The sequence below is a fragment of the Xyrauchen texanus genome, chromosome 13 (genome assembly GCF_025860055.1).
Source record: "Xyrauchen texanus isolate HMW12.3.18 chromosome 13, RBS_HiC_50CHRs, whole genome shotgun sequence".
In the NCBI taxonomy this organism is placed as follows: Eukaryota; Metazoa; Chordata; class Actinopteri; order Cypriniformes; family Catostomidae; genus Xyrauchen; species Xyrauchen texanus.
Window position 1 is genome coordinate 4,394,098 of NC_068288.1, and position 14,497 is coordinate 4,408,594.

General features: G+C 37.4%; 1 protein-coding gene across 1 annotated transcript in view; it reads left to right on the top strand.

Moving 5' to 3' along the window:
* LOC127653523 (DNA repair and recombination protein RAD54-like) overlaps positions 1–14,409 on the top strand; it is a 41,469-nt gene extending 27,060 nt beyond the window's left edge. The window contains 14 exon segments of the mRNA XM_052140213.1: positions 4,130–4,199; positions 5,292–5,580; positions 6,686–6,810; positions 8,498–8,645; positions 9,105–9,231; positions 9,320–9,394; positions 9,625–9,761; positions 9,947–10,051; positions 12,441–12,564; positions 12,658–12,680; positions 12,683–12,720; positions 12,802–12,981; positions 13,320–13,483; positions 14,208–14,409. Coding sequence (XP_051996173.1) covers positions 4,130–4,199; positions 5,292–5,580; positions 6,686–6,810; positions 8,498–8,645; positions 9,105–9,231; positions 9,320–9,394; positions 9,625–9,761; positions 9,947–10,051; positions 12,441–12,564; positions 12,658–12,680; positions 12,683–12,720; positions 12,802–12,981; positions 13,320–13,483; positions 14,208–14,409 — 1,807 coding nt within the window.
* Positions 14,410–14,497: the final 88 nt, after the last annotated feature.

The window sequence follows — 14,497 nt, forward strand, 5'->3', positions numbered from 1 at the left end:
ATGGGGTGCCCCAACCAATTCACATTCCACATGGAGGGAGACAATCCACTCATACTAACATTTGACATTTTGACATATAAGAAAAAATAGATTGTGTTTCAAAAACAATTATAAAGGCCACATTCCAACATTAGTGCAACAATAAAACACTAAACTTCCCCCAGAACCAAAAAAAAAAAACAGAAAAAAGAAAACATGCACATTAACTCCGTGCATGACGGCACCAGCCAGCGTCCATCCCTCTAATCTCAAACCGTCTATGTACACCTACGAGAGCCCCCGTGACAACCGTTGGATTGTTCAATTCCAGTGATTCTATACAAATTTTGTAAGACAGAATGACATCTATAAAGAAAGAAAATCTATAAAACAAACTCCAAACAATAGGCGGGATAAAAACAATGAACGTGTTCCTCCATAAAACAAGCTTTAGCTGTTAGCGGAACCAGCACAAAAAATGCTGTTCAGTTTCCTAAGGCAGTCAGATGAATGTTCAGTGAGCCGGCCTTCGACTGTTACGTGAGTGCAACAAATCACCTAATCACTCCATTTTCCTGCAAGTAATACTCCACAAAACAAACTCCAACAAATAGGGGCATAGGCACAATGAATGTGCAGATTCATCCACAACACCGTCTCGAAGGAGTGTTACTAGACAAAACAAACTCTAGCCGTTAGGCAGAACCATTACAAAAAGAAACAAAAAAGGTGCCCAGTTTCCTCTGACTGAATGTCCAGTGAGTCAGGCCCACTCGGCTGCAACATATCACACAATTACTTACTCACTCCACGATGCTTGTGGGGGACATGTAAATTCTTTGCGGCCATCCTTAGCATCTGTTCTCAATTTGGCCGGGAACATCAGTGCAAAAGTGATCTTCCTTTGATGTAAGAGTTTCTTGCTTTCCTTGAATCAATCACGTTTCTCTCTTGTCGAATTCGCAAAGTCTGGGAACAAGAAAATGTTGTGGTTCTTCCAAGAAAGCCTTCCTTTACTCCTCGCCTTGCATAACACAAGATCTTTATTGGATGATCTCCCAGAAATTTGGCCAGAATTTATCGAATTGACTGAGCCGGTACTCTTGAGCTTGCTCGATTTCCATCTTATGGCCTGTTATGTCGAGCAGACTCTGAAAGAGTTCTTCCAGAAATTCCACCATATTCTGAACCTCTGCTCGCTCAGGATTTCTAACAATTTGGACATTATTCCGCCGGTTATGATTCTCCTTATCTTCCTACTTTTCCCAAATGTACTCCAAGTCCACCTTGCTCTTGGTCGCTAGCGGATTAGTAGCTAATTACCTCTGATGACTCCAGATTTCTCAACATCCGCCTCTCTTGTAACCATCTCAGTGAATTTCATCTCCATGGAGTGGCAAAATCGACGTATTACAGCAAGCTCCTCAAAGTCAGCAATGAAGTTCATCAGCATTGCCAACACATTCATCAATTGTTGCCGAATTTCCTTCACCTCACTGGCCACATTGACTCCTGGGCTTGTGGCCTGCTGTTCGGGGGCTTCAGCTAGAGCATGTTTCTTTTAATATTTCCAGAGCCAGTGGATTTGGAATTGTATGAGATTGTCTTCCTTCAAGAATCTGGGTGTATCGAGTCTCACCGGTTTATGACACAATGTATTAAAACTAGCAAAGTGCACAGAGATCGCTGTTCACATGTCTGAACCTCACATGGTGCCATGTGACTCAATATGATTTAATTAACTAAATGCATGCACTGCGTACTTCAGTGTAAAAACGTGGCACTGTATTTTATCCACGCACACGAGGGCTTGTGATTTTCAGCTGTTGCAGAGCAGTTCTCAATCAACAAACCAATTACTAATGATCATCTGTTGATGTACTGTTGATGAAATAGGACAATGTTTACTTTTAATTGTTTATATTGTAATATGTTGTAGTTTAATGTAGGAGTGCACATATATATATCCCTTATTTCAGTAGTTATCAAAGCGTGGGACATATTGCAAGGGGGGCATGGAAGACTGACCTGTCCTCAAATCTCATTCACTTTCACACATTAAAAAAAAATTGGAAAATGCACTAGAATTGATGTGCGCGGGGGCCTGGGTAGCTCGGCGAGTAAAGTTACGAGTTCGAATCCAGGGTGTGCTGAGTAACTCCAGCCTTATCTCCTAAGCAACCAAATTGGCCCGGTTGCTAGGGAGCGTAGAGTCACATGGGGTAACCTCCTCGTGATCGCTATAATGTAGTTCTCGCTCTTGGTGGGGCGCTTGGTGAGTTGTGCATGGATGGACTGTGGAGACATCGCGCATGTGGAGGCTTCACACTATTCTCTGTGGTAACGCTCTCAAAAAGCTGATAAGATGCTCGGATTGACCGTCTCAGTCGCTGAGACAACTGAGACTCCTCCTCCGCCACCCGGATTGAATCACTACACTACCACGAGGACTTGGAGCGCATTGGGAATTGGGGAGAAAAAATTATAAGAACCGATGTGCGCGATTTCATTTCCTCTGCCTTTTCTCCTGCCTTGCTTCTCGCCTGGCACTGGCAGCACGTCCTGCATGCAACTCTTGACAGCCCAAAGTATTGATGTCAGGTTCGCTCATGTAAACAAGGTCATTCATGCATGCGCGCCACTTTCAAATGAGTGAATTGATGCTTAAATTTTGGTCTGTTCCTCACACAACACTATTATATGGATTCAGAAGAATTTAAATCTAAGGCACGAGCGATATAGACAACTTTAATGGCGCTTTTATGTGTGCTTTCGGAGCTTGGACAGCCACACAAACAATCCTCTCTTCCCTCAATCTTGTGTTTCATGGATGGAAAAATACTGATTTTGAATGACGAGGGTGAGTAAATGATGGAAGAATGGTCAGTTTTGTTAAAGTTTCAGTATCATTAATAAGGTGCAATTTATTTTCTAGAGGTCCTCACCGCTACTGAAACAGCGCGTAGACGGCACTGTCACATGATACTTACTTTTTTCAGTGCTGACTAGGATGCAACAAGTGTTTCAAAGGGGGGCGTGACCCGAAAAATTTGAGAATTGGTCGTCTTTGTTTGAATGAGAAGCTGGAAGCAGTGAAGTGCAAACATTTCAAAATAAAAGTCCTCTGTGTATTTCATAGTTAAAGTGCTTTTAAAGTTAAAAGAGCTACGCTATGAATCAAATCCCATAAATCGCATCTTCAATTGAATTCAGTTTGGACTCTTGTAGCCTCTGTGTGGTCCTCCCCATCACAGGAAGGAAAGACTAAGAACATTTAATATAGGCTACCAATTTTAAAAACTATTGGTAGATTAACTGGCTTACTTTCAACACATTATCGAGTAATTACAAAATACAAAATACATTTTAATTTATTTATATAATGGTACATAAACCAATTTTAATGTGATTATATACACTACCGGTCAAAAGTTTTGAAACACTTGACTGAAATGTTTCTCATGATCTTAAAAATCTTTTGATCTGAAGGCGTATGCTTTAATGTTTGAAATTAGTTTTGAAGACAAAAATATAATTGTGCCACCATATTAATGTATTTCATTATAAAACAAAAATATAAAGGTTTTGAAATTGATGTCTTGGACCAAATAATACAGAAAAGCAGCCAATAAGTGCCCAACATAGATGGGAACTACTTCAGTACCGTTTAAAAAACATCCCAGGGTGATGCTTCAAGAAAATGTCAAGATTACATATCTGCAAATTCTAGGCAAAGGGTGACGACTTTGAAGAGGCTAAAATATAACACAGTTTGAATTTATTTTGGAATTCAAAATATAATACCCATAGTTCCCATTTATGTTATTATTCCATAGTTTTGATGACTTTACTATTATTCTAAAATGTGAAGAAAAAAATTATAATTATGAATGAGTACATTTTTCAAAACTTTTGACCGGTAGTGTATGTAGGCCCATGTGTCCCCCTGCCTGTTTAAGAGTCTGTGATTCATGATTTATTTTGAGATTGTGTGGGTTTGTTTTTGCATGGGAATACAGTATTAATTTTATTTGTTCAGGTTTTGGAAAAAGGTCTTAAAAGTATTAAATTTGATTTTAAATACTGTGCTGCAACCCTGCTCTAGTCACGCAACAATGACATGAATCACTTTGTTTTGTCCCGTTTGCAGGGATAAATTACCAGTTCATGTGGTTGTGGACCCAGTTCTCAGCAAAGTGCTTCGCCCCCATCAAAGAGAAGTATGATCTCATTACATACAAATAGTAACCACATTTACATGCAAACCAGAAAGCTGTTTATTGGGAGATAGCTGCTTTTCACCCAAAAATTTAAATTCACATTTTTACTCGACCTCATGATATCCCAGTTGTGTATGACTTTCTTCAGCAGAACACATTTTAAGAAAAATATCTAAGCTCTGTATGCCCTTAAATTGCAAGGTGCTGGTGATCAGATTTTTGAAGCTCCAAAAAGAACATAGTCAGCATAAACGTCATCCATACGATTTCAGCTTCTAAAGCTGCACGATTGCTTTGGTGCGAAAAAGATCAGTATTTAAGTACATTTTAGCTATAATCCATCGTTTCCGGTCAGCAGCAGGAAGCGTGTGTGACAATCTCATTGGCATGTTCACTTTTTACAAGTGAGTAGGAGGAACGCTGTACAGCATCTTAGTTGATTTTGGTATAGATCTGTATTTGTATCTGTTTGTTTATTCGCAATTGTTCGTTTGTGTGCTTATCCTCAATAAACGTGAGATTACGTGCATAACATGCCAACGCAAATACATCAAATAAGAGACTGGGTGAACTCTGCGCTTGCACACTGCTGCTGATCGGAAGTGATGATTTATAGTTAAAAAGGATCTTTTTTTGCACCAAAAGCAATCGTGCATCTTTAGAAGACCTTAATTTCACAGCTGAAATCGTATGGATGATGTTTATGCTGACTGTCTGTGATTTTTGGAGCTTCAAATGTCGGATCACCATCCACTTGCATTTTAAGGGCCTACTGAGCTAAGATACAGTATTTCTAATATATATATATTAGATAATATATTATCTAATATATATATTAGCAAAGCATATTTCCTTGATTTAAATAAACTAGACCAAACATTTTATTAAAGTTCAAAAATGTAATTGATAAAAATAAACACTGTCTCCTACAAATTCAATACATTTAACCTACAATTTTAAGATTTCAATGAAAAGAAAGTTAATATGTTATGCTTTAACTTCCCATGGAACTAATTAAAACATAACTTTTTGTGGAGATAATCACTACTTAAAATGATTTGTATGAATATATTGTCTTGTGTTTTCGTGTAGGGTGTAAAGTTTCTGTGGGACTGTGTGACGGGCAGAAGGATCGTTAACTCATACGGCTGTATTATGGCAGATGAGATGGGACTGGGCAAGACACTGCAGTGCATCGCTCTCATGTGGACTTTACTGAGACAGAGTCCTGATTTCAAACCTGAGATCAACAAGGCTATCGTGGTTTCTCCCTCCAGCCTCGTGCGCAACTGGTACAATGAAGTGGGCAAGTGGCTCGGTGAACGCTTGCAGCCTGTCGCTATCGATGGTGGCTCCAAGGAGGAAATCGACCGTAAACTTGGTATTTAAGTACAATCCCATGAAGCTTTTTAAATGATGTAAGTGAATGAAAAACAAAGGGAATATCAAACTATTAATTTTAGGTTGTTGAATATAATTATAGAAATCATATATTGTATGCTTATTGCAGAATATTCCTGTGCAGAGATAGATAAGTAGTTTAAGTGTAAAGGGAGACCAACTCGAATACTTCACTCACAGTACGTCATGGGAGACGGTCAAACCGTGGCAAATTCGTGGTTCTTTGATTGGTGAAGCATTCTCTGCTGTACCATGGGTAATGTAGTTGTTTACCAGGAATTCCGCTCTCAAACACGCAATTTAAACAATGAATTTGAAATAACCCAGATGGATGTACCATCAATAAATAATCTTGGAGCTCAAAGTAGGTCTGTCTTAAGCTATCGTTGAAAATCAATTAGTCTATGGAAAAATTTAATTGGTTTGTACTTCCGGAACCAGACTGTTGTGCTCTATCAGAATGGTTTTGGCTAAGCTGCTTGCTCATTGTTTTGTTGAGGCGCGTTGCCTGTACAGCTGTAGCGTTGACTGCCCCCTACTGAATAAAGGTGAAACTTCAAGCTTCATTTGCGTATTTTTTACGCATGATTTTTCAAATAATGTATTGCACAAAATGAACCGATTAAATTGACTGGTCTAGAAATTCTTTTTTTTATATATCAAATTAAACTTGTATAATTTCAAAACAAGTATTTTGCTGCTCAAATTAAATGAATATATTTTTACTGGATAATTACACAAAAATACAGATTTTGTATTTATTTTTTTAATTGAATCTTTGTAATGTTGTAGCAGAATTAATATGCCAGTATTTGGCCATTTTGATATTATCAGCATTGGCCAATAACCTTTGTATGCTTGCCAGATTAACAGATGTATAAATGCATGTTTTCCTGTTCAAGTGAATAAATGGTTATTTTTGGAGGATACATAAATGTTCATGTAATTTCAGCATTTTCTCACAGATAGAATCAACATAGGCTATTGAAAAACCCATATTGATCAACCATCAGCCTGCCTCTTCTGACTACTGTTGTTGAATGTCTTCTCATTGCATGTTTATATAAATGTGTTTTTTCTTTCAGAACACTTCATCTCCCAGCATGGTTTGAGGGTACCCACTCCAATTCTGATCATATCCTATGAAACATTCTGTCTGCATGCTGAAGTCCTGCACAAAGGCAAAGTTGGACTGGTTATTTGTGATGAGGTAGCTATTTAAAAAATAATGAATCACATGAGGTTTCTGACGTCATGGACTACTTTATAACTACTTTATTTTAAGAATGTGAAATGTCAGAATAATAGTAGAGAGAATTATTTATTTCAGCTTTTATTTCTTTCATCACATTCCCAGTGAGTCAGAAGGTTACATACACTGTTAGTATTTGGTAGCATTGCCTTTGTTGATATGCAATTTAACCACACTCGGGAGTGATGTCACTCTGTTTACATTTAAATATATAATTTACCCTCTATATATGTAATCAATGTTAACAAATTATACAGCTTTTCAAAGGTCTAAGGGTTCAACATTGATATCTGATCTCTGTTTCAAGATAGCAATACTCCAGAAACAGCAATTTAGTTATTTGTCCCAGGAGTACAAATGAAAACATGCAATATCAAAACGGGACTTCATATATTTGTTATGAAAATGCGATCGCCAAATGAATCCAGTTCGCCACACTTGGGTCATTAAAAAAAACATACAATAGCATTTTTGTCCATTAAAGTGATAAATCTGAGAAATATTGATATATTCTCCATTGTTTACATGAGATCTCGCCTGAAAGAATTACCCTTCGTCATCGTTCTTCAACAAACTGTGCAATCTGAGCAGCATTTATGTTGTAAAACTGTATATTGTCTTGTATATTAGAGTCTCATAAACAAAATGAGCGTGTCTCCAAAGTCTATTTTTTAAAATGCGGTGTAGTTTTATTCAGAATAGCCGAGAAGTGCAGTCAAATTTTGTGCCATCTTGAAAGGCGGAGCCTTAATTTTACTCTGTATACCAGCAGCGATTTTACAGAGAAAAAAAGCTCACAGGAACCTAATTTTTTGTTAGATCATCTTCAAATTTGAAACATTGAAACGGTTGTCTTGGCACTTTTATTATTGTTTTTTTAGATTATAAAAACATGTTCAGCACAAAATATTTCCAATACTATAAACTTCAGCTTCTCTAACTATAAAAAATAACAACATATATTAATTCTGAAACTTGGGAAATAAAGCTCAAAGTGTCTTTCAAAAGATACTACAACTGTGTCCATACTCCAAAGGGTCCAGTAAATACAACCATTAAGTTCAGGTATGTCATTTTCATGGTTTGTGCTCAAAAAGGGTGTGCGTATCAACAGGTTAAATTGTTTAACGTTTTGGGTAATTGTCTATAGGCTTGACATTATTTTCTGGAATTTTCCAAGCAGCTTAAAGGCACAGTTAACTCAGTGTATGTAGACTTCTGACCAACTAGAATTGTGATTATAGTCAATTAAAAGTGAAAATCTGTCTGTAAACAATTGTTGGAAAAATGACTTGTGTCATGCACAAAGTAGATGTCCTGCACGACTTGTCAAAACTATACTTTGCTAATATTAAATCTGTGGAGTGGTTAATTGTTTTAATTGTGATTAGTTTTAATGACTTCATCCTATATGCATGTAAACTTCTGACTTCAACTGTAAGTCTTCAAAAGTCATGGAAATGTCTGTAGTCAATAAAAGTGTCCTAGTTATGCTCAGTGCTACAATATTTAATTTATTAACTATTATTGTTAATTTATTTTTATATATCCTGATTAATTAGTTAAAAGCTGTGGGATTCCTGAAATATTTGTCTTGGACTTCCATTTGGTTTGCCCCATAGTGTGGTGTCTGTTATTTGTTTAGGGTCACAGTCTGAAAAACTCAGACAATCAGACTCAGGCGCTGAATTCTATGAATGCCCAGAGACGGGTGCTGATATCTGGAACTCCCATACAAAACGATTTACTGGAGTATTTCAGTTTGGTGCACTTTGTCAATTCTGGTATACTCGGTAAGATACACCTTGTTGCTGTTTTATGATCCTGTGGAGAATGGAGTTGAAATCCACATTTGTAATTTTTTAATCCTAAATTATATTTTCAGCATAGCAATGCATGAAAGGTTGAATTGAAAAATGTATATGATTTGAAAATATCTTATGATTTCTTTGTATTTGATTTGCATGCAACTTTGCTTTAATAATAGCATGCACTCAAGCTGGCAAGAACAAAACCCCGTCAATCATGTTGTCCAGCATGATTCATGAATGTTCCAAAAAGCCGGATTAAATTTAGAATTTTATTCTCATTTTCAATGAAGGATCAGATTTTGGACCGCACTGTATACTTATGCCACACTGAAGTTGTTGTGTTACTTTGTTTTGATGTCACGTTGTAAGATATTTACTTAATTTAAATGTGTTACACTGTATTCCTTTTGTAAGACTAATGAAATGTATCACTTCTCTCAGGCACAGCTCAGGAGTTCAAGAAACGGTTTGAGATTCCTATACTGAAAGGTCGTGATGCTGATGCCAGCGATAAAGACCGAGCAGCTGGAGAGGAGAAACTTCAAGAACTCATCAGCATTGTGAACAGGTGAGTGCTGCTGAAAACCTTTAATAAAAGATGCCTCTTTACCACACTATACAAATCATTTGAATTATGAAGTGTTTGTCCCGTTAAGGTGTTTGATTCGACGAACGTCAGACATTCTTTCTAAGTATCTGCCTGTGAAGATTGAACAGGTCGTCTGCTGCCGGTAAGTGACTGAAACGATGCTCAAGTTTCTGAAGTAGCACGTAGATCTCAGTTGAAGTGTTGTATTGTATTTCTCTGTCATTGTGTAGTTCATGTCCTCTGTGTGCTGTCAAAGTTTGCTGTAATGTATTATTTTTGTTTCATTTTGTTTTATATTAGCGAGTCTTTGTGAATTTTTCTGCATTGGAAGGTTGAATGAATGGTTGTTTTTTTTGCGTTTTTGTTTGTCAGACTGACTCCTCTGCGGAAAGAGTTGTATAAGTTATTCCTGAAACAGGCCAAACCTGTTGACAGTCTGCAGACTGGCAAAATCAGCGTGTCTTCTCTGTCCTCCATTACATCACTAAAGAAACTCTGCAACCATGAGCGTGGAACTCTTTACCTCTGACCTATTCATCAGTATAAATCTCTTGATTTACTTTTATGACAGTGTTCCAAAAATTGACACTTTAAACATACAAACATGGAACTCTAGCTTCACTGTCTGTGAGTCATAAAGTACTCGTCATGCTCCTTTATTAAATAAAAATCTGATTGGTTGTCTCCCTTTTAGATCCTGCCTTGATTTATGAGAAATGTTTGACAGGAGAGGAGGGTTTTGATGGAGCAGTGGATCTTTTCCCCCAAAATTATTCAACTAAAGCAGTTGAACTCTCTGGTAAGTGGTGTTTGCTTGAGTTTACTGACTTGTTTCTACTATGTTAATGAGCTTGACATTTATATTTTATATATATATATATATATATATATATATATATATATATATAATTTTTTTTTTTTTGTACATCACATAATATTCCTAAATTAATGAAAGAAAATCACACGTGTTGTTCATTTTAGTCAAATACTTCAGTTTAAAAAATACATGGAAATTAAGTCTATAGCTGAAGAATTATGACCGTTACTGACAAAAATAAAACAACATGATATTCAAAATGAAATTACCTGGGCTGCATTTCCCAAAAGCATTGTAAGCCTAATTTGATCGTAGAAGCCATCCGATGCTTTTGGGAAACACAAGCCCTGTAGAGTAACACCGTGCAAGAACTACAAAGGTACATTTGAAATTGGATGCACCATGGACCCCACTGAGCCCAGAGTTGGGGCTGCACCATGGGCTCAGTCCAGAGGTGTAGTGCACCATTGGGCCACTGAGCCAGAGCATAAGCAGCATCATGAGGACCATTAAGCCCAGAGGTGGAGCTGCACAATGGGACCTAGTGCTTCTGTATAATCATGTCCACATATTATTCTTCAATGTCTGGCTATATAGGACATCTCCAGAATGCCTCAGTTTTTGGTACCAAGTCAGTCCATCTTTGCTAGCTTGTTTTGATAGTGGACATTTTCACTCTTGGATTTGATCATTTCAAAATTGGACTGTTTTTGTCTCATTCACTGAATGAGACAAAACAGTCCAATTTAAGCAACTATTTAAAATAGTGTACATAAATAAACAGCAAAATTCATAATAGGGACATTTTCACCCCCACATTTTAAGCTGCTTTAGCATTTTTGCCATATTCAGTGGCATTTTTGGCCCCAAGCCCTTAAAGGGATAGTTTACACCAAAATTAAAATGCAGTTAATAGTTTACTGACCCTTACTGTGTTGTTATAACCCCATATTACTTTTTTTTTTTTTTTCTTGACACACAGGGAGAAATTGTGAAAAAAACATTTTCTCAGTGATGTCATACAGCAGTTTATTGTGACCACCTCTTCAAGCTTCAAAAGCACACAAAAGTATAATTCAGAAGTCTAATAAATGATTCCATGAGACTCATGGTTATAAAACCATTCGTTAAGGTTTGTTGACAAACAAAATGAAATCTAATGTATTTTTTTGTGAAACTGTTGACTGACCATTGCTCTCCTATGCGCGTTCATGAGACTGCAGGAGAGCAGTATCTGTCACGAAACGGAACGCTCAAGTGAAAACTTCTTTATGTAAAAATGGGTCAGCCACAGCAATAGAAACAACAGACCACAACACCACTGCACACAAACCAGAGAACAGAACATACTAAATATGTCTGTTGAGAGAGTTTCTAGTCAGAGAAGAGATGCATTTCTATGCCCAGCCTTATTTGTTACCGAGGGGGGCTGAAGGCGGCTACAGTCACACGGTGTCCTAACCTGATGGAAAATGACACATGATTAAAAATAATATTTTCTATTTTGATCGGAGTTTTGGTCTTAACCAGCCGTGTCCAGTGACGGTATATTCTGTTGATCGCTTGGTTTCTTTTTTCGGCATTGCGCGATTCGCACCAAGCAGCCCTGCCTGCTGTGAAATGGCACCGTTCCAAAAACTTTCTCATAACAGTATATTGAAGGTAGCATCTCACTAGCCATTAAAAAACAACTTTATTTTGGCCAAGAATGTCACACCTGAATGTTTTCGCTGAGGTATGGCTCCCTTCAGTCCAAGGTCTGTCACAAATGCTCAACCATTCAGAATGGAGAAAAGACATTCCCGCCACTATCTCGGTTTGATTGAGTACTCCGTTTAAACAACTGAGGTTGGGCATAGAAATGCATCTATTCTCTGACAGCAAACTCATCAGACAAATTTAGTCATTTCTGTTCTCTGTTTTGTGTTAAGCTGTGTTGTGTCTATTGCTATGGTGGACATGTTTTTAGATAAACAAAATGTGTTTTTGCTTAAACGCCCCCTCTCACGACCAATACTGCTCTCGTGCAGTCTCATGAACACGCAGAGTAGGGCTACAGTCGGTAACAGTTTCACTAAATAATTTTGTTTCTCACCAAAATTCAAGTATGCTTTTATAACAATCATGAGTCTCATGGAATAATTTATTAGATTTCTGAATGAATACTTTTGCATTCTTTTGAAGCTTGAAGAGGTTGTTACCATAAACTGCCACTGTATGACATCACTGAGCACAACATTTTCACAATTTCTCCCATTATTGTAAAAAAAAAAAAAAAAAAAAAATGCCATATGGGTTATAACACAGGGGTGAGTTATTATGACTGACCCCTGTTAATATTTTCAGTGTAACAAGCTGTGTCTTATTTCAGGGAAAATGCTGGTACTGGACTATATCCTAGCGATGACCAGGAGTACAACAAGTGACAAAGTAGTTCTGGTTTCCAACTACACACAGACTTTAGATCTTTTTGAAAAGCTGTGCCGGACCCGGAGGTGAGTGTTTGAACTATAAATCCAACATCTGTATTGTGTCTTTATGCTGTAATGTAGGTGTTGATGTTAAATATTTGTGTCTTAAAATATCAGGTACCTATATGTGAGACTCGATGGAAGAGAGCCAAGATTGTGGAGCGATTCAACAGTCCCTCTGTAAGTCTATTTACTGTTCATACAAGTTATTTTCAGCCTGTGTTATTAGGGAACACAAACACTTTAATTCCTGCCTTACAGAATCCAGAGTTCATTTTCATGCTTAGCAGTAAGGCTGGAGGTTGTGGCCTTAATCTAATTGGTGCAAATCGTTTGGTTATGTTTGATCCTGACTGGAATCCAGCCAATGACGAGCAGGCGATGGCCAGAGTGTGGAGAGACGGACACAAGAAAACCTGCTACATCTACAGACTGCTGTCGGTGAGTTACTGGAGAGCATCCATCATGGGTGGGAGAGATATTTCTTTAGCATTTTAAAGGGGTCATATCATTGCTTATTATACATTTTTCTCTTTGTTCATTCAAGTTTTGTTTTATTTTTTATTTGTGCCACAAACCTTATGACATTCCTCAAATACTTTTTTTTTTTTTGCAAAGTATGCATTCCAAAAGTTAAAAAAGAAAGCTGCAATGAATGCTTAACAAGAAACATACTGCTCATTTTTTTGAACAAGGATAATCACTGTCATGCCTATTATTTAAAACGTGAACAGTAGCCCACTGTAAGTGTTTATGTTATTGATTATTTCCTCTTTCAGACAGGGACCATTGAGGAAAAGATCTTGCAGAGACAGGCTCATAAGAAAGCCTTGAGCAGCTGTGTTGTAGATGAGGAGCAGGATGTGGAAAGACATTTCTCTCTTGGAGAGCTACGAGAGCTTTTCTCACTAAATGAGGACACCATGAGCGACACACACGACAGGTAAAAAAAACATTGATCAACTTAAAGGGATAATTAACATTTTTAGAAGAATATCTCAGCTCTGTAGGTCCATACAATGCAAGTGAATTGTGGCCAAAACTTTGAAGCTCTAATAAGCATAAAAGTAATAATTCAACTGGTTTAACCCATGTCTTCAGAAGAAATATGATAGGTGTGGTGAGAAACAGATCAATATTTACTCCTTATTTACTATGCATTTATCTCCATGCCCTGTAAGTGGCAATATGCAAGAGTAATGCAAATCACCAAAAGAGATTTATATTTAAATGAGATTTATAGATAAAGGACTTAAATATTCATACGTTTCTCACCCACACCTATCATATCGTTTCTGAAGACATGGATTGAACCACTGGAGTTGTATGGATTACATTCATGTTGCCTTTATGTGCTTTGAGCTTCAAAGTTCTCCACCGTTCACTTGCATTCTACAGACCTAAAGAGCTGAAATAGTCTTCTAAAAATATCTTAAGCATTTAAAATGCTTTTTAAAAAATAGGCTTGCTACTGACATGAAGACTGTTCCAAAAGGTTCATATTTATCATGCTGAATATCCTTTTTCCACTCCGAATATACAAATAAATTGGGTTGAGGAACTGTATTTCATGTTAACGGAGTATAATTGCTGTTGATATCAAAGTAATGTGAAACCAATGTTTCACATTTAAAAAGTCTAAGTTCTAAATGTAAATTTTTGGTCAGGTTCCGCTGCAGGCGCTGTGTGAACGGTCGACAGGTACGTCTTCCTCCAGAAGACTCCGACTGCACCAGCGACCTGTCCAACTGGCAGCACTGTGCAGATAAGAGAGGACTGAGAGACCCTGTGCTTCAGGCATCCTGGGACGTGGCCGTCTCGTTTGTCTTTCACCAGCGATCACACGAGGACCAAAGAGGAGTCATCTGAGCATTAAAGTACTGATCTGATCAATTAATACTGAAGACTGTGGATCTGGGAACTTGAGCATGAAAAGAAAACTTCTCTGCTGTACGTT